The following is a 20,897-nucleotide window of genomic DNA, read 5'->3' as shown; positions in this document are numbered from 1 at the left end:
TTGTACTAAGTCACACGACTTAAACACCAGAAACGTGTAGAGTAAAACAACACTCTTGATGTAGGAGTTTGGCGCCGATTACGTTGATCCATGCATAGCGACTGCATGCACTGAAAGAATGTTGATCAAACGTTAAAATCGATCGAATTCACTGTAGTTGTTTTTCATTGTTTTTTCCTATATCTTTCTTTGTTTCTTTGTGGTGTTACCTTATCGCATCCCACTCGAAAACATGCGTGTGTATAGATGAAGTAAAGACCTTCCATAGAATCACCCATCCACCTGCATCGGATTGTTGTTATATTTCTCTTTTTTTTTTCTTTTTCTTTTTTTTTCTTTTTTTCTTGGGGGGGGGGGAGGTCGGAGGGATAGGAAAATGAGGGTTTGGCTGGATTAAATGATTGAGAAGTTAAAAAAACACTTTTTTTTTCTTATTTGGGTATGGGGGGGGGGGGGGGGAGAGAAAATCTCAGTTCGTCCAGGATCCTGAGCGTGCTTTGTCAGTATGCATATCTAGTTTGATTTTCGGGGTTCTTTAGAAAGTCTTGTGAAACTGCCCAAGCTGTTTCAATGCAGTCATGTGTGACAACACTATCCTGTACTTTGTACTTAATGAAATTGTATTTTATTGTTCTTTGAGAATTGAGAAATTAAAAAAAAAAGGATTAATTAAAAAATGTGTGTTTTTCATAAACAAATCGAGCAGGTATATAAAAGAAGTACACGAAAGGCTCATTTTACGTCACAAGGTTTACATCTCAGTTTCCAAATGCGTTCTGCAGAATTCGTAGGCTGAGTGATTGTCTCTGCGTTGTTATGGAGACCGCAGAAGTACTTTGACTGTGGACGATATCGAGCCTATAATCACAATGTTACATCATAGCCATAAATTACGATATCTGAACGTGTTTACAAGGTTACCAGACATTTTAGGATCACAATATTAGTTCCTTATCAGGTTTACTTTGCAGCGAAAACACCCATAAACTGAAAGCCTTGTGCCGTTTGTTTGCCACACTAAAGGCTCATACTTTTTATGCTATATACTGTAAAAATAGTGGTTTTCGAGGAGAAATGGACAGGATTATTGCATTGAAATCATGCAGAGCAGAGTTGTTTCTTCGATTTTAATTTTCCTTAGTTTATCGTCTTCGTTGCACTTGTGGCACAATTCGTAAAGTTGATAACGGTGACTATATTCTAACTATATTTTGATCCCAATCATTTCGTGATCAGATGTTTATTTTTCATGTCGAGCAAACACTTGAAAAAGTGCGTGTTGTCCAAGAACTTACATGTGACCTAGTAAGATATCGATGTCCATGCGAAGTTACGATTGTTTTTATCTGATGTTTGTGCATTGCCGTCATCAGGACCATAGGTTATGCACATAAGTTGGTGCGATTAAATTTCTGTATTTATACATGGACGCTGCGAGTTCTTGTGGACGTCAGTTGGCTCATCGAGGTCCTGCAGTGATTGTTGTCCTTTGATCATTGATTGGTTAGCTCACTGATGGACGAAAAGAACAAGAACTAAAACTGAGACTGCAGATGTGAAGTAGGAATTCAAGGGTCTCTATACACTGCTGTTGATGAGAAGGCTTGATGACATCCATTCCACACACATTTGAGATCAGGGAAGTCGAATGACTGAGGGTGTGTTTTTTTTCGACGACGCCATTTTAGTGGTTGCCCCACACAAGCCAGGGGTCTCTTTAGGCTGAGAGACACAGCTGCGACCTTACAATTCTTCCGATGAATGACCTTAGACTCAAAACTGCAAATATTGTGGGAACTTCACATTGTGTCCTGATATAAATACCGTTCACTGATGCTGATGGAAAAACTCATTCACCCGTGCTATATTCCTATTTTAGTTTATAGGCCTATGCTTTTCGAACATGACATTGTAACGTCAACGCAATATGAAATGTATGCGCGTTTTTTTTAATGCCGCTGATTCACTCCGTTTTAGAATCTGTTGATAATCCTACACAAGCTGTCGAGGACATAGGTCTGCAGTATTGCCAAAAGGAGTAATCCACTTGTGAAGAGAGAAGCGAATCTCGTTTACCTACATTCACTAGGTACAACGGACTTAAAATTGCTCGAGCCACGGTGACTGTTAAGTTAATGTTCACATGGATGTGACTTGCTGCGCAGCATACGATCGATGTTCACACCCTGGGGACAACGCACGACGCGGGAGCTAAAATCTTTCACCGCCTACAGCCACTTTGAGGAGAGAAAACTCAATTCTATTTTCGTAACACCGGATTCCGATTTCTGCCGTTCAATTTGCAAAATAAGTTTTCGCGAACGATTGAAACGCATAGCGCGCCGGTCCACTTGTGGGGGGTCGTATCGAGTGTGCGGCAGTTTCGTCGGGAGCTCCCGGGGCAGGTGTTGACGAGGATCCAGGATTCGCAAAGTTTCAGAGCCAGATTTAGGTGCTAACTGAAACCATGTTTGGACAGATGTTGCTCCACAGTGGCAGAGAGCTTTGTGAGAAAACATAGGAGAGAGGGAAGGTGCGGAAGCAAAGAAAGAGAGAGAACAAGACGAAAAAAAAAGTTACATCTCATTTTTGATGCAGCAAAGGACCAAGTCAAACTCGGTATTGTGCATATACGGACCAAGAACGCACTGGACGAGTAGGGGCTAAATCTCGTGGTCAAAGCTGCCGAAGCTTCGGCTCACCTCAAACTTGCTACCAGTGTCCCCTATTCAGAATTTTTGTGCTAACAACTATTGTCGGTAAGTCGAAAGGATGCCGTAGAACTGATTTTGTACTTAAGTTCATTCTTTCACATTTTACAAGCATTGATATTCTGTATTGCAACTGATTGACAAATTGCCCTACATCGACGTAAATGAGCACTGAATTGATCAGTGTTTTAGCAGTAGCCATGATAAAAAAATCATGGGCGTACATACTCGAGCAGGATTCGAACCTACGACCTCCTGATCACCGGACAGGCGTCATCTCCACTAGACCACCGAGCTTTCGCCCGACAGCAAGTGTTGGTTCTAATCCTTATAGCATGCAGCGGGTACTGCTTTGTTATTCAAATTCATGAAATTCTTCCGTCGAGATGTTCTGTATGTTCCTCAATATTTTGCAGAGAACGAATTATTCCGTCTAACAGACACGAGGCCAGTGTGAAACTTACATCATTTATTGTTTTGAGCAGAGTGTAATAACGAATTTTGTACTGTCTGATTTTCTTTCAAAATATGAAATAGACAAGGATCTAAGTTCTTTTTCGTGCCAAGGTTATACAGGTTGAGATGCCGACACGTAACCTACAGCGCTGTCATGAAATCTTGGAGTAAAACATGTTACAATGTTAGCTATGACTTTTTTTTTTTTAAATGCTCGTTTCACAATATCTTCAAGCTTGCCGCGGGATTTTTTCCTTCATCAACAGATGGTGTTTTTGAACGAGTTGTCTGTTTTAATTTCAATCAGAGAATATGTAATCCTTGTATGTTTCTAAAATCAAGAAAATAAAGATGACTCGTACATCAATCTGAGGTTCAGTTTTTCACGTTTTTTGCTTTCTGCTTTGTTTGTTTCCTTAGAATTAGACGTAGTCAACAGATTATAGTCTGTACGAAGCCGAAACAAAAACGAAAAAAGAAACAACAGCATTAAAAAAAAACACACAAACCAAAACAAAACAAAACATATTTTATGTTTTCTGTAAATCAATTATCAATGTAAAACGTGAACACATTAAGAAAAATATTAACACAATCTCGAAGTAGCTTCAAGTGTTTGTTACTGCTACTGTAAATTGGCCTGTATAGATGTTTGAGCATGTTATCAGTGCGATTGTGTTATCTTTTTATTGTTTATTTGTTCATATTGTTTATTTCTGATAACCACAGACATAACGCGCCGCAGTCAGCCTGACACACTGGCCCTATAAGGGTCAATGTTGAGGGTTGATCTATATAATAATCGACAGAAAATCAAACTGTAACATTCTGCTTCGCAACTTCTTTCGTGCACCATCGAAAATCGAAGGGCTCACTCTGAAGATTCACCAATTGAAAGTGAGAATGTTATTTGCTATATATCGACGAAGCGTCTCCTTGCTTAGCCAGGAGAAAATAATTTAAAAGTTCTCGAAGTTGTACTGCATTCTTTTTTTGTATGTTCCTGGCTTAGCTTGCAGCGTATTCTCGTCGCCCGAATGTAATAATGTTCGGTGTCTCGTGTGAACTAATGACATATCACATCAATGACCAGATTTTGGTGACGCGCTGAAAAGATAAATTGTGACAATAACCGACTTCGTGTGGCAGCTCCCGAAACACTTTGCAGAAGGGGGGGGGGGGGGGGTATTGACGTGTTGAATACCACCTCCATGGTACTGTAGCCTCTTGGTGCATGGTTCACTGTTGCTGACGAGGGTCTTATGCAGAGACTCCAACTCTCCCGTTTTCGACGGGAGATCTCCCGCCGAAAACCCATTTTTGCAAAATCTCCCGTTCTCCCGTTTGAGATTTAATTTCTCTCGCCCTGGCTCTTTGTCTCCCGTCGGAAAGGATTTCTTACTTATTTCTATCGTGTGTTGAAAAAATAAGCCTTAGATAGCACAAGAGAGCATCTAGAACCCTAGGAACTTCGCATACATCAAGTTGGAGTCTCCCGTTTGCTAGGGGTTTCAGGCGGGAGAATCTTCAGATCAGAAGGTGCTTTGGGTTGGAGTCTCTGCTTATGGAAGATGTTTCATGAGAAGAACCGAGAGGAGAGAGAGAGTAGTGAGTTTAAATGACGATAAAGCGGCGCTTCATCTATACTTCTGTCGTGTCTTTTTTTTTTCTTTTTGCCAGACTGTCTCTACGTGCGGGTATACATGCATTTGTATACATTTAATATTTACTGTGGTATTTTATTCTAGATATAGATCCGATTGCCTAATGAGACTCTTCTTTTCATTCAAGTTTCATCCGAGTCAATGGTGATTTCGTTTGACTGAAAAGTTCATATTGAGTGTTATTGTGTGTTTGATGTGGGGTATATCTTCAGTCCCATGAACAATTCAATGCGACAATTGTTTGGTTTAGAGGTGTGCTGAATGTTAAAAAGAGCGTTGATCTGAATCTATTATACTTGGGATAACAGCTTTTCTTCGGCGCTAACACACTACGATAATTAGTGGCTTGAGAACTCCTAGAAAGGTTCTGTTTAATCATATTTCCCCCATATTTTCTATCCAGTTTGCAGGATGGCGCACAACTTCGAGAAGGCAGTCAGTCTAATCTCCAAGGATCCGGAGGAGAGAGATAATCGGGAGGTTGATCTCCTCATCCCTTGGTTCCAAAACATGAGCGGTCTCTTCAAGGCACAGAAAACAGGTATAACTCATTCTAATGATCATCTTTATCTATCTCTATCACCTTCTATATCCATCCATCTATCTATCATTCTATCTGTCTTTCTCTATCTCTCTACATACATAATTATCTACCTGAACAGCTAGCTATCAATAGCCAACCAGCTAGATAGAAAAGTCATGGGTTTGAAGGACATAATATCTTCTTTGTGCGAAATTATCTTTCATAACCACACGTAGTATGTGTGGGTTTGTTGGGTTATTTGTATGTTTGCGTGTGTGTTTTCTGTCGTTTGTATGTTCACAAGTATGTTTGTGGGGTGTGATCGTGCATTCCTTTAGCTTTCCGACCTCCAGATCGGACCTAATAAAATCTTTCAATGCTGAATTACTTTTCCATTTTGTTGAAAATGAAAGAGGCCTGAAAAGATATCATTATCCTTCTTTCAAAGACTTAAAGCCGCCACGACCTTGTCCTGCAAACCAATACCTATGCATCAAGCTCTATACAGACCTGTCAACTCAAGGCGCCGACAAACAGAGATTGATGATGCAGCTTCAACGTTAGTGACACAAAAATCAAGTTTTCCCGAAAACTACAAATCCCTGTTAACCAGTTTTTCTCTTGCTCACCAATCCAAAACATTCTATTCGATTTCCCCTTCATAATCACGAAAGACACCGAGTATACCACCAGGCGGCCAAATGTGAAATATTGTGAGCAGCCACAAAAGAACACATGCAAGGTATTTACGATTCCCATGACAACCAACACCGAATACACACATAAGTGAGTATACAGCTATAAAGTTGCATTTAGAGCCCTAACATGTACAAATGTCATGGGACCCTGAATAAAAAAGACATACACACACCCACAACCACATACACACCCACACACATAGTACAACTCTGATCACCGCTTTTACACACAAATTTATCAAAAATATATGAGTAGACACATAATTTGTACATAATTTCTATACCTATGCACACGAACTTATTTCTAGTATGGTTTTGGAAAAAGATGAATTTTCCATAATAGTCGGGTACCTAAGGGGGGGTCACCGTGCATCCCCCCCAGGACTCCTCGAAACTTACATTTTCAGGATCCTCATGACATACTAAAACATAATCAAGATGTTAACAGGAGCGAAAAGTGGCTGTTCTAGGTGAAATTTAATGTATTCTATTGTTTTTCATAATTTCTTATGTATTTCTTTGTTTTTCAACTTTTTCAACTTTTGTTTTTTCTTTGTTTTTCTATTGGAAATTGTCACTGACCACTTTTCTACCATAATTAGCACAAAACTAATCAATGAAAGTGATTAATTGTAAAAATAATCAGGTTTTCATGACTTTCATGGCAGAGCACTGTTTTCCATAGGAAATGTACACAAAAGCACAAAATTGTGCCCATTTTGGGACGACATTCCGTTACAAAAATGGGCGTGACTTCGCAAAAGTATGCGGGGAAGTTGCAAATATGGTCTCAAAAGTTGCGTGAGACTTGAACAAAACAAAGTCAAGTAAGTTTTGAGGAGTCCTGGGGGTGCACGGTGACCCCCTCCTCCCCTTAGGTACCCTACTATGTAGGCCCTACATGTAAGCACATATTATATATTACATACATACATAAGGATGGGGGGTGGGGGGATCCGCCCCCCCCCCTCGAAGTTTCGCGCTATAAATCTGTCGCGAGGCATCTTGACTTTGTTTGGTCAAGTCTCGCACAACTTTTGAGACCAAATTTGCAACATCCGCGTATACTTTTGCGAAGTCACGCCCATTTTTGTAACGGAATGTCGTCCCAAAACCGGCACAATTTTGTGCTTTTGTGTACATTTCCTATGGAAAACAGTGCTCTGTCATGAAAGTCATGAAAAATTGATTATTTTCACAATTAATCACTTTCATTGATTAGTTTTGTGCTAATTATGGTAGAAAAGTGGTCAGTGACAATTTCCAATAGAAAAACAAAGAAAAAACAAAAGTTGAAAAAGTTGAAAAACAAAGAAATACATAAGAAATTATGAAAAACAATAGAATACATTAAATTTCACCTAGAACAGCCACTTTTCGTTCCTGTTAACATCTTGATTATGTTTTGGTATGTCATGAGGATCCTGAAAATGTAAGTTTCGAGGAGTCCTGGGGGGGATGCACGGTGACCCCCCCTTAGGTACCCAAGTATAACCTCTTCAACTTCCCAGTGAGTTTGAAGCATTGATTTAGGTAGGAGGACTGTTTCTTTTTTTTTTCTTCTTCTTCTTCTTCTTTTCCTTAATGGTGTTACAGTGAGCCTACGATCAATAATATAAAAGAAAGGTGCATGTAATGCGTATGTTAATCACAAAGCCTTGTGAAACGATCAATTCCGGCTCAAATGGAAGAAATCAGTTATAATACATGGCAGCATTATACGAATCATGTTCGTTCTGCAAAAGTTTAAAGTAAATCAAGACGACTCATTATCAAAAGAAACTAAATCAAATGTGTAAAATCCTCAGTTTGAAACAAACCATGTTGAGATATCCACAACGAATGACTCAAACGAGAACAGATTCAAGCATTAGATTGATCATGTTGACGCGAATAATGGTTGCTCTAAGTCAAATGAAAAAAAAAAATAATGTGGATATTCATTTGACTTCGACTGACAGATGCCTCATGCATTCAAAATAGAAAAAAACAACAACATTGGAATAATAATGATAATGATAAACCACATTCTTGTAGCGCATATCATCAAAGATGTAGTCCTATAAGCGCTTTGTATATATACAAAGAGTGAAAGGAGCACGCGAAATCAATAAAAGAGAATCAGGATATCGGAAGGAACTTAAAGGAACTTTACGTCTCGCCGAGGGTGAAATTCTCGAATTCCGCCTGATTTTCAGACTTTTACATTTGAACAACTATAAATTTGCTATTCTGGGTACAGAGTGAAAGAATTTATAGTGATTGGGAAAAGGAATATGAATGTTTTTAAATTTTATAACAAATCACAATGAACAAGGATGATGACATAGAAGCTTCACCATAAAAATGCATGAGTGGGGGCTCAAGGAAGCAGAACAAAAGAAGAAAGTATGCATAAATTTTACACAGATAATCTTGCTAAGCAAGCGGTATTGTAATGGTTGCATTGCTACATTTCTGAAATATAGGAGCCTCTTGTACTCATGTCATGCATTCTTATGATGAGTCCCCACTCATGCATTCTTATGGTTGCTGCTACCTTGTTCAATGTAATTTGTTTTGGGTTTTTTCAGAGTATTGGTTTCTCTGCTCGCCGAGACCACAGCTCACTCCACAAATCTAAACATGGAGCGGTCAATTTTATGTATATACTGCATGAACGTGAAATTATGAAAATCGCCGGGACTTCCCCTTTAACCACCCCAGCTGTCATAAAGCAGACATCCGATTTTACGAATGAGACCAAAAAGAAAATAATGGCACGTCCCAGTGCCATCTGACCTACATATTTCTCCCCTAACAATGTATGTTTGGATTTGGCGTCCCCGAAACCTTGAAAACGCACGCATGTTCAAGGTTATAACATACAATGCACCAAAAGAGAGACAGAAAGACAGAGAGACAGGAAGAGAAAGGGAAGGAGAGATGTAGATCAAGACAGACAGACAAACGGAGGAAAAGAGAAATGTGACAACCTCAAAAACTGTCCCCGAAATTCGATATTATTTTGAGAGTGTTATCATCTCGTCCTGAGCCCCATGAATCCAGGTTAATCCGCAAAACATGTATACATTGATGTGATGGTATGTTTCTAGTTTGCGTCTGTCTCTGTCGCCTTGTTCTGCTGTCGTTTTAATTTCTTCTCTTTCTTTGACTTCATCTTTCTGGATAAGAAATTGAAGTTATTTTTATGAAAAGAGAAAGAATAATATGTGAAAAGTAGCAAATAGGATATAATTACAATCAAAACCCACTTCTCGAGCAATGTCACTGAAATCCTGTAGAAAGAAAAATCCTTCGGCTATGCATTATAATCGTGCGCAGGACTAGGGAATATGAAAGAAAACACAACTGAAACATAACAGAAAATGGTTCATAACATCGATATGTAAGAGTACTCTTTTTGTTTTTAACGGTCGAGGCGAGTACGTCACTCTTAAGAACCGTAATCGTGTCAGTATAGGTGATTTCACGATTTTATGATTTTGATGTCCAAGCAATTCCAATAATTTTTGTATTTACAATGTGCCATGCCAAGTCATTCTGCGCAAAACGCAAGGAGTGAAATCAGAATTGTTGTTGTTTGTTAAACGACTATTCCAATGCTCGAAAAAAAAAAAATGGTTGTTCGCAAGTTCTTGCGATTACTACTGATGAAATCTTGTCAAAATTTGGATAGTCAGTCTCTTAAATGACCATGGTGAACCCGTAAGGATAGGTCCTACTCCTCATTGCAATATTAGTAAGAATTAACTGGGCGCCTCAAAAGACACATTGCAAAAGAAGTGAAGAAGAACAAGACAGAAGAAAGCAGCTGATTCTTTGCCTTAAAAAATATTAACATGATATAGAACTGAGGTTTTGTAAAAGATTTAAAACAATCAAATGCTCACACATATTATTTATATAAAAGTCTATAATCTTTATAAAACGTTGTCAAAACAGTTCTTTGGTTAACAAGTAAATTATCAGCGCGAAAGAAAACATTGAAATTAGATAAAGGAAAGTTGCAAGGAGGGAAAAAAAGAGTTGCAAAGTAATTCAACTTTTCTAATTATGTTTTTCAAAAGATTGATTAGAATTGAATTCTACTTCATAAAGCATGATCAAATTTTGATACCCCTTTGATACACCTTTCAATGTTTTCCGCAACACATAAATATTCGAGAACGGTGTTGACGAAACTCATCTTTCTACGGCTTAATCGTCCCGCGAGTGAAGAGAGCAGATTTTCTATCGCGGGAAAATCCACACGAGGTGTAACAACAAAGAAAAAGAGATTCAAATGATTTGGGGAGGGAATACAGTACATCAGAGCCATCAACAGTCCGACTTAATCCACATTTTGCGTCAAAGTACAAATACGGTTGAGTTAACGTTAATGCGGCAGTGAATTCCCAGCTCTCGTTGCCTTCTTTCGGCGGGCACGTCCCGGGGGATGTCACACGATCCACCGGTGCGGTACGTGCTTCGTGCACTATGACATCAGATACGGGGCCGCAAGCAAATTTCTTTTACGCCGGAGAGGCAAAATGGCAGCATTTTGGAGCTAGTAAGATAATCCTGTAACAGATACACAGCCACATAAATGCTACAGGATGTGGCATTTTTTGTCTTGGATTTGTCACTCCTCTCTCATATTCATTTTCTATTCCTCTCAGGCTGAAATGTTGGAAACTCATTTAATATGCCGGGATAGTGTACGAATATTAGGCCCAGCATTATTCAGTTATAGAACAGTACATAAGTATAATCATATCATATACATAACTTTTTGTTTTGTAAACACACACGCACACGCTCACATAAAGGCTTACATCTATAATTATATGTGTGCATGCATATATGCTTCATGTATAACCTTATCGATTTCATCATGAACATTCAATCACTAAACTCCGTAGTAAACTTACTGGTCCCCGCACGAATTTGAAGAACAAGGAACGTTTACGTTTTCTCTGAGCAAATCTGGGATGGGATTGATCTAAAATTTCACGCCTGCCTCTCACTAATGCCAAATTCCAACTGCCTATGGAATTTCAAGCACAGGCACACACAAAATAGGATCACGCTAATAAGATCTTTTTTCTTGTATTGAGGTAGAGGGTGAATGATGGAAAGTGGCGAGACGCATAGCACATTAAGGTCTCGCGAAAGACGAGATCTCACGTGAAACGCACACCGCGGAGGAATGTAAAGTGTGTACTTGGCGTTGCTACCCCCTCAAGGCATGAATGTTTGTTGACGAACCTCGTCGGGTTACAAGACCAACATGAGGTGCTTCACACTCTATCTTGACTGGCACTTCAAGGGGGTCAGCATACCCCACCCCCTTCCACCTCTCCACCCCTTCACTGTCTTTCTTCCTCTCCTGAAAAAAAAAAAGGGGGGGGGGGTGTTCTATGCTCTCCCTTGTTGTTGTTGATAGTTACATATTCATCGGTATACTACGTAAGAAAAAAATGTGGTTTGGAAAAATAAACTTTGCGGTGATGTAGGTGTCAGAGTTTTGTGGTTTAGCGCTTTTCAGTTGCAACCACAAGGTTATTCGTTCAAGCCATGTTCCAAAAACCACTGAAGTCAGAGGGTACAATAGTAAATTTGTAATGCCACTCTTCAGACGTTCGATAGATTAATTAACGTTTAATAGAAAACATAATCACTTTACCCCAGTGTAAGGTAGTGACATTTTTCTGTGAACTCGAGACTCATCAAAAAGTCAAGTTTCGGACTATGACATGACAATATTGTAGAACGCTGGAAGAGGTGACACGCCCAATATCTGCACAAAGCATTTAAACTTTCAGTGTATTTATGTCATCATTAAGTGTCTCCTTTTACAGTTTGTAAGTTCTGCAAACTACGTAACTAATAAAATCCATCTTTTTCATCACCATGTTGATCACGACGACGTAGTACGATTGTGGTATATTATTATTCGTCATGTTGTATAATGATGAAATATAATCTGATAATGTTTTCTAAAGCTTTGCTCATGCAAATGTGTTCCCACCTCATCTTGCCCTACTTCATTTTCATTCTTCAGGCAAAATGTCGTTCTCATTGCGGAATGTTATCGGGAAAAAAAAACCGAGTTTAAAAAGATGGTGCAGTTTTTGTTGAGATATGGAGCTTCATTCTAAGAGGAATTCAAAGTTTATTTGATGAAAATTGTTTTTGAAATGGCTTAGATGTCCAAAAACAAAGAGACCCTAATAAAAGGTGGGACCTACTTTTATTAGGATCACTTTGTTTTCCTTTGTTTTTGGATATCTCAATCGTTTCAATACCAATTTTAATAAAATAAACTATGAATTCCTCTTAGAATTATATGTAATCTAATATTTCATAGGTTTCTCATTATCTTGCAAAAAGCTAAAATCTGAATGCCCCACTTAACACAAAACTACCACCCCACATTGTCAAACACAAACACATAAACACACCCACACACCCACAAACACACACACACACACGCAAGTACGCACACACAAAAAAACATAAATGCACCGTATCCTCCTCTCTCGGTCTCAACAATAAAACTGGACCCGACACATATCAGATCGCATTTCTGCAGAATAGGCACGCATGGCTATCTCTGCTGCGTATCTGTGCTACTCACATTAAGATGCTACCCGCTGAGCCCTGTAATTGCCGGGGAAACGGTTTACAAATATTTACTTGGCGGGGAAAGCTCAAGTTCGCGAAACAAACATGGAAGGCAAAGGGTCGGACCGTGAGCACACAAGTTCTTTTTCTCCTCTCTAGTTGAATGATATGCAACGTAAAAAACAAAAGATTCTAGGAAGATATTCAAAGACTACTATGAAACAAACATGTACCTACTAGTATTTATTGCGCAACCAATCATAATTTTGTTATATGAGTTTGCACGATGCTCCCCAACATCCTTAGTGCGCAGTCATCACATTTTCATATCTTTCTCGTAAATAATAAAATGTAATACACTGTACATGTAAGTGTGTGTGTGTGTGTGTGTGTGTGTATTCTCTATAATGTGTGTTTGTGCCCGTGTTGTGTGTGACAGCGTGAACGGATAATGGAGAGAGACGGAGAAAGATAATAGAGAACATTGAAAATATGTTTACCCATTGACCTTTCGACCTTTTCTATATAACTCATGTTTACCGAGAGCCGCAATCACAAGTAATGGTATTCAATTCTCTTGTCGCTATCAATGCAGTTTTGTATATTGACCTCTGTCAAAAAATGGAAAAGTCTTCACGATCAACAGTATTTGTATCTTTGTTTTCAACACCAGACGTGATGAAAGATATTGTGAGGAACTGTGATTTCCTGTCGGTGCCCGCCGATACAGTTATCATCAAGCAAGGCGCAAAGGGCGACTGGTAAGCAAGTCTACACATTACTATCATTTCTTCCCCTTTTATCATTGGCGGTTTTGATCTTCCTGTTCGTTCGCTTTCGTAATGTGTGTTTTATAATCTTGTGCCTTTAATTGATATGATATTTCACCAATGGCAAAATATTTATCCTTGAAATATACGCCAAGAAATCAAAACAACATTATCAAACATCATTCGGCTTACATAAATTCAGTGAATTAAACATTCAAGATTTTCAATTCCAACTGAATGAAAACTTTTTAATGCATGAAATCAATCATATTGCTTACATTATTCCTGCAAACCAACGCAAACAGGTGCAGATTGTCGTTAATTCGTAGATCACAAAGTAAATGAAAATGAAATACCGTCTATATAGAGTGTACTGAAGATGATCAATTTTCTATGAACGCAAATAGAATATCAAACGTGAATAAAACAGAAAACTATTCAAAGCTGTTCATAATATCTGAGTTTAACATATCAGTAAACAATGATAGAGCCCTGAGGAATACCAGTGCTATCTCTATGAAATAAACCCAGGGTAAATAAGATGTTATCGTTGTTATCATCATTCTTACTACCTACATTATACGTGTCATTGTCATAATCATTATTATCATTACCATTATCATTAACATCATCACCGTCATCATAATCATCATTATCGTCATCAAAATCATCACAACTTTATATCAATTATCGTTGTAACTCTTGCCTATCAATATTACTTTGCTCCATGCTTGTTTAGGTCAGCCGGCTGAATTAATTTCATATCATCACTCACGTGATACAAAACCCCGTTTTTCCTTTCTTCTCCTTCTTCTTGCGCAGCTTCTACATCATCCTCACAGGTTCTGTCTCCGTCTACATCAACCAGGCCCTGGAAGAGCAGGACAACGTGCCCAAGCATTCGACATCGTCCACGAGGAGGCGAGGAGGCCCTCACTCACCGGGCCATCAGTCGAGGCAGAGCATCCGACACTCCCGACCGCCGAGTCCGAGAAAATCGCCTAAAGCATTTTTGCCGAAGCCCGAAAATGATTCACAGCCATCTCGAGAACATTCTGTTGCAGGTGTCACGGAGCGAATTGATTCTTTGACATCAGGGAATAAGTCAGCAACGTGTGAAGATGTAGCGAATGAAGCAAGCATTACAGCAGACGACGCAAGTGGTCAGAAAACTGGCTCCAAACGGGGCGAATCCCCGGCCAGGGTCAACATCATAATCGAGGACTTCTCTTCGGACAGTCAGGTGGACAGTGGTCGATCCTCGGGCGGCCTGATCCTCGACGAGAACGAAAATCACATTTATGACGGTGATGACAGTGATGAAGACGATGTAGACCGTGTTGACAAGGGAGGCAACAATAGCGAGGACGACTTCGATAGTGACTTTGATTACTCGTCAGATGAGGGTGTCGATGACGTGTTAGAACAGACTGTGAGCACGACGAAACTGGACCGAGCAGCATTCGGTGTTCATATTCGAGAGTTAGGTAATTTAAATATTCGTAACCCTTAACTGAGACCCCTTGATACAGCTGTTTACCAGCAATATTCTTCAGATAAAGATCAGAGACTTTAAGAATCAGTTCTGAAGGTATTTAACCGTTTCAAATTTCCACAGGGCAGGGTTGAAATCATCCACACTTCTGTCGAATGTTTCTTCGTGAAGTCGATCTTTCTGCTCATTCTACCTTCTGAAGGTCTGTTTACTTGCTGACGAAAGCAGACGCGTCCGGTCAAAAAAAAAAAGAAGAAGAAAAAAAAAAAGATTCATCGTAGTAATGAAATATGTAGTAATCAGAAACAACTGCCATAGGCAACTGAATAAAAACAGCCAAACACTCGATTGATTTCATTATTCTTTCTACTGATATCATGTTCACAACAAAGGGAATTTAAAACTTTGAAATACTTTTTTTTTTTTTTGGAATTGTGACCTTGTTTGGCGTTTTGGTTTCAGGTGCGGGCAAGTGCTTCGGAGAGCTGGCCCTGGTCCAGACCAACTTGGTCCGGACGGCATCAATTCTGACGAACCAAGAGACCAACCTTATCGTCATCGATCGGGAGCTGTACAATCGTAGTCTGAAGGCCGCCCAGCAACACGAGTTCAACCTCAAGAAAAACTTCGTCAACTCGTTCCCTCTCTTCCGGTAAGGGCACAAAATTCCCGCCCTTTATTTAAGATCTTTCCGACTTTGCCTATTCATTTTCTTTTCCCCATTTATCATTACCTTTTTTGATCTTCTTGTTCTCATACTTTCCCTCTTTCTTTTCCTTCTTTTAATGAATACGATAGCTTTAGATCATCTGTGATTAAAGCCTATGATTATTATAATGTCCTATTTGTATCATCATCTTCAAATTCAACAGACTGTGAACATTTTTATTCGTGTAATGTTAGTATATTGTAGCGACTTCGCTGACCATAATTAGATACGCCCGTGTGAACCATCGTATCAACATCAAGACTTAATCAGTATCATTACCACAACTATGTTGATTTTACGAGACTTTGCATTACGTGGGGATAATGCAACTTACCGAGTACCCCTCCCATTATTCGTTGCTATAGAAACTGGACACCACGGCAACGAAGCGTAATGACCATGAGTCTAACCCGCTGCCAGTACCAGTACGGCAACACCATGGTCAAACAGGGGTCGCCTGTCCGAGGACTCCTCTTCCTTACACAGGGAAGCGCCAAGGTGTCCACGGACACCGTGCAACACATCAGGCAGTACCCAAACCTGTGCACGGAGAAAGACTTGCAGTTCGCCAAGGACGTGAAGTAAGAATCTATCCCAGGAAATCTTGAGTATATGGAGAGTTTTGAACGAGTGTGTTTGCGTGCGTGTGCAGGTGAATGAGAAGCCTTTACAGTCATCTGCTTTAGATTGACATTTATCCAACGAAACATCTGAAACATTGAGATAAGCAAACTCCACTTCAAGAGTATGCCTGTCGTTCATTACAGGTGATCCTCTAAATACATGTACGAATAAATAATCAGAATGGGCTAGGACCGTCACGATTTCAAATGATAAATCATCTTTCACAATTATAGTTCAGAGACAAATTTGATCATGGCGTTAAAAGAGCAATGGACCATCCATACGCTTTCAAGACCCTGATGAGCATGTACGAAAGAAATATATCAACCCGCAACTTGATTTATTATGCAAGATTTAAGGTATCAACCCACACAGTGGCATGTCGTTTTCTATCAAACAATTTTGCTGAGATGAAAGTTTATTGAGGTGTGGAAAGTTTATAAATGGTGTCTATCACATTTAGCGCTATATTTGCTGTGTTTGTTTTCAGCACTGGTCGAGGAACACGAACACTGCATCCCGGCTCCACATCGTTCGGAGTTGCGGTGGGCGCCCGGCGTGGAGTGCAGCACTGGATCCGACGAAAGGAGACTTACGCACAGGCCGAAAAACATCTCAACTACAAGAATACCAACATGTGTGTCATCGGTGTTGGTGATTATATTGGTGAGACACTGGGTTATTATACACCTCACAACTGTTCTCACCATCTATTATAGGTGAATTGTACGGATGATTGCGACTCGTCGTCAGTTTCCAAGCTTGCTATATATAGATACCAAGTTTAGACTTGATGTAAAACGGAGAAACTGGAGGTAGTAGTGGTGGTGGAGGTGGTTGTGCGGGTGTGGATCACCGAGGTCGGTAGTGTGGATGTCGATATTGATGCAGCTCTTGCTCTGATTGGTGTTTTCAATTGAGTATTACACATAGGTCGGTATTTTTGATCAATGGGTTTCAGTTCCCTCGCGGTCATTTGGCTTGATGTCTTTTGGCAGCAACTTTGTGAATGATGTGTGACACATTGTGGGAGCCGGGCGCCTTTGAATGTTTCTACAGAAAATGGCGCTATATAAATGCTGTTTCATCATCATCATGAGGCAGTCTCTATGAATCTGGGGCAGTTTGTAGGTTGTGGTGGTATGTGAGTGGCGGTGTGTATGTAGTTTTAAGTGTTGCTGTTGTGATTTTCTTTGACGTTTTCCTCTTGTGTTCTGGCAAGCTGAGTACATGTATATATCATACATATCATTATTAATTGCCAAACGATACCTCGTATCAGATACCAGGAAATGCGTAACCGCAACCTTATCTGCAGTTTGTTATCCTTTTCTTGATAGCAATGAAGACTTTAAATTGAAATCATATCAGTATGAATAGCAGACTTTTGATATCATATTCCTTCACAATCAGGACATTTCAAGAGGGCTTCTTGAACAAAGTTCAAAATCTGAAGGCATGAACCCAATTCATATTATTTCCCTCTGCCTGCTACTTAGTATACCAGTGACGATTCGTGATGTTCCCCCCCCCCCCTTGTTACATTTAGGAGACTTCGAGGTCCTACTGCGCCTTCCTACCTACAGCTGCTCCGTGATGTGTCTCGAAAGCGTGGACGCCTTCGAACTCGACCTCAACAACTTCGAGCGGCAGATCGTAAAGAAGAGCCCGACCTCGTACTCTGCTCTCAAGGAAACAGCGATGACCAAGCTCAAGGCCAGAGTGAATAGACTGAACAGAGACGAGCAGGTATGACTTGCGACTCCCTCTTTTTTCCCCTCTAAACAAACATAATTTCCTTTCGTGCCTAAGTCCCGATCTGTTCTAAGACAAATGAACGCAATGACCATTTTTTTAATATAATCATATATGTTTCCTTGATCTTTATAAAATTTTTCGTGTTTCAAAACCTTTTTAAACAGCTTTCCCTGTGAGGCAAATGATTTCACCCTTGCTTTCACAACAAATATTTTTTCTTAAATTCATCTTTTTTATTTTCGATTTAGAAAGTACTTGCCTACATTCTGAAGTTTCCCATTTGACCGACTTCTTTCAGCTCTACATGCCTGTCCTGGAGGTCATGTTACACAGACTGCAAGATATGAACAATCCGAATGGATGGAGACAAAAGAATCGGCCTCGGCAGAGTATCAGCACTCTAGACATTGGACCAGACGACATCGGTCGCCCGGGGGCACCTTGGCGGGACTACCGCGAAAAGCAACGCCAGTTCCTGCGACGCAGGCAACGGGAAAAGCGGCTGGAAGAGATGCGAAGCGTTCAGATGGCGCACGCCGCCAGCCTCGGCCTGCAACTCGAGAGGCAGAACAGGCCTCCAGCGAACGCAAACGTTGGCCAACCCATACTAGGGAAAACGGACGATGCTATCCAGCGAAGAGCTGGGGAGCTCTTTCCCGATGTTCCGCACAACGTCAAGCTGCGGGTCGACCCTAAAACGGGGCTCATTCGAGCAACGGAGGTGCGCGTCCAGCGAAGTCTGATTTACAACAATGGAAATCGTTCAGGGGTAATGACCCGACCGTTTGATAAAGGTCGACCAACAGCACCTCGCTCGAACAGGGAACTCATTTCTGCCTTCGCAGAGGAATCAAGGTCCGACACGTCCACCGACAAAAGCTCAGACAGTGGTCAGTCAATGTCGAAACTCAACATTCGTGAGCTGAGAAACTTCTCGCTCAAATCGCGCCTGTTGTACCAACCTTCGCTGGCAAACGGCGCTACAAAGTCTAGCGTCGTGTCGTCTGCCGTCGCCAGGCCTGAGCGACCGCGCTCGAGCTCGAGTTCGAGCTCGCAGTCGTATTCGCGGCGAGTAACGAATCATTCCTCACGACCAGCGTCAAGATCAGCAGAGTCCGTCAGGCCTTACTCATTTTCAATCTGACATTTCTAAGTCTCGAATTCCTACCCTCCAACGGTACATATTGTCAAAGTAGGCCTACTTCATCTACCCGGCAACTTGCAGAGACTTCCTACTACTGTATATCCCGCTTTGAGAGAATTTTCTCAAATTCTCTCGCTTTCCCGCTGTACATGCGTGTCTCCCGCATTAAACGTATTTTCTTCCGCCAAACATTAGTTTTGTCGTATACTCCGTGTACAACGTATATTCGAAAATTAGACCAAGATGGCACTACAGAGCATTGAAGCCAAGGGTCTCCATGGCCCTCCGTTGCGGGCACTGGACCCAAGCCGCAATGGACGTCGCACTTTGAGCTCAGGATGTGCGTTACCGGTACTGGTGGTTCACGAAATGTTCTGAAATCATTAAAGTTTGGGCTCTGGACAAGACTAAATTCTTTATACAGTATTATGTATTGCTAAAAGCCAAAAACAACAAATGAAAAAACAAAAACAAAACAATACATCATTAATATACAAAGTACAATATTTGGTAACGCCTGTCTGGAGGGATGAATGATCTGCATTCAGCGCAGATAGGGAGCAATCCATTCGGTGGATGTTACGTCATTACCACTGTTTGTCACATTGAGATGTAACTTTGGCCTTTGCTTTGTACATGTACATATCTTACATTCTTTCTTTCTTTTTTCCTATCTTTCATTCATTTTGGAGATGGTAGAAAGAAAGAAACTCGGATGGAGTTTTTATTGCTAGAATTTGTGTACATGAAAATCATAAGATACAGGATTTGAATTCTACCTCAGTCAGTGATATAGTGGACCTCCCCGTATAACGATATCCTCAGGACCGACAGTTGTTGTTTTTTTTCCGTTATATCAAAATTTCGTTATAACCAAACAAACAAAAAACAGAGCAGATGATGTCGTGGAATTGATTTTTACTTCGTTGTAACCGGAATTTAGTTATAACCTTGTCCATTATAACGGGAGTGTAATGTATTGTAATCAACGGTTTCTCATTTCTTCGGAATCTAGGCTATCGTTTTCCTCAAGTATTGTAAAATGCACAAACTCAATCCATTTTTCTGAAATGCATGTATATACATGTTTTCAACTAAAGTGCACTGAATGTAGTAAATGCTTATATCAACGATGTAGTCGTGTCCACTGTGAAATTTATCAAAATATGCATACCTGTAGTGAAGTTGGATTGATACAGCTCTTGGAACCTACTAGATTTGTTTTTCTATTTTGTTATATTTTGCCTTGCAAAATCATGCCCATACATATTGCCATTAAGACTCATTTTGTGTATAATGCCATATACAAGTTGCCATAAAACTCTATGTATCATTATTGAACATAATTATGAGCAAGCTGTAATACTGCTCTGTGACAAATGAATATGGTATATTCCTTTAAATGTTTTTTGTTCTGTTTTGTTTTTTAAACTGTATCTCATGTCAGCTCAGGTTTGGAGAAGGTGTAGGTGTAGCTGATCACAGCTACAGGAAATAAAGTTGGCCAAAGCATAACTCATGATCTGTGTGTACTAGTTGTCTGTGCCTTACCTGTTTGTTTCAGTTTTTTAATAACTTTTAATCAGAGATATTTCTTGCAACTCAATGACAAAAATGCCCCACATCGAAATAAGCACTGAATTAGTTGGTTTGAATCCAGCCCGAGTATGTATACCCACAATTTCTTTTGTCATGGCTACTGTCAAAACACTGATTAATTGAGTGCATATTTACGT

General features: G+C 40.1%; 1 protein-coding gene across 1 annotated transcript; it reads left to right on the top strand.

The window, feature by feature from the left end:
* The first annotated feature begins 5,242 nt into the window (after positions 1-5,242).
* On the top strand, positions 5,243-19,161 carry LOC140246347 (uncharacterized). Its single transcript, XM_072325818.1, has 8 exons — positions 5,243-5,372; positions 13,335-13,422; positions 14,254-14,918; positions 15,389-15,578; positions 16,001-16,216; positions 16,750-16,925; positions 17,809-18,008; positions 18,316-19,161. Exons 1-8 carry the CDS (start codon positions 5,243-5,245, stop codon positions 19,159-19,161), a joined length of 2,511 nt encoding a protein of 836 aa, XP_072181919.1.
* Positions 19,162-20,897: the final 1,736 nt, after the last annotated feature.

This window comes from Diadema setosum, chromosome 2, assembly GCF_964275005.1.
Source record: "Diadema setosum chromosome 2, eeDiaSeto1, whole genome shotgun sequence".
Lineage (NCBI taxonomy): Eukaryota > Metazoa > Echinodermata > Echinoidea > Diadematoida > Diadematidae > Diadema > Diadema setosum.
The sequence above is the reverse complement of the archived record's forward strand: the minus strand, read 5'-3'. Positions and strand labels throughout refer to the sequence as shown.

Bases quoted from the DNA above. Each gene is read 5' to 3' on its own strand.
- LOC140246347 (XM_072325818.1), top strand. From the start codon at position 5,243: ATGGCGCACAACTTCGAGAAGGCAGTCAGTCTAATCTCCAAGGATCCG. The intron at 15,579-16,000 runs GTAAGGGCACAA...TCGTTGCTATAG, and splicing joins AACTCGTTCCCTCTCTTCCG to AAACTGGACACCACGGCAAC. The intron at 16,926-17,808 runs GTGAGACACTGG...TGTTACATTTAG, and splicing joins CGGTGTTGGTGATTATATTG to GAGACTTCGAGGTCCTACTG.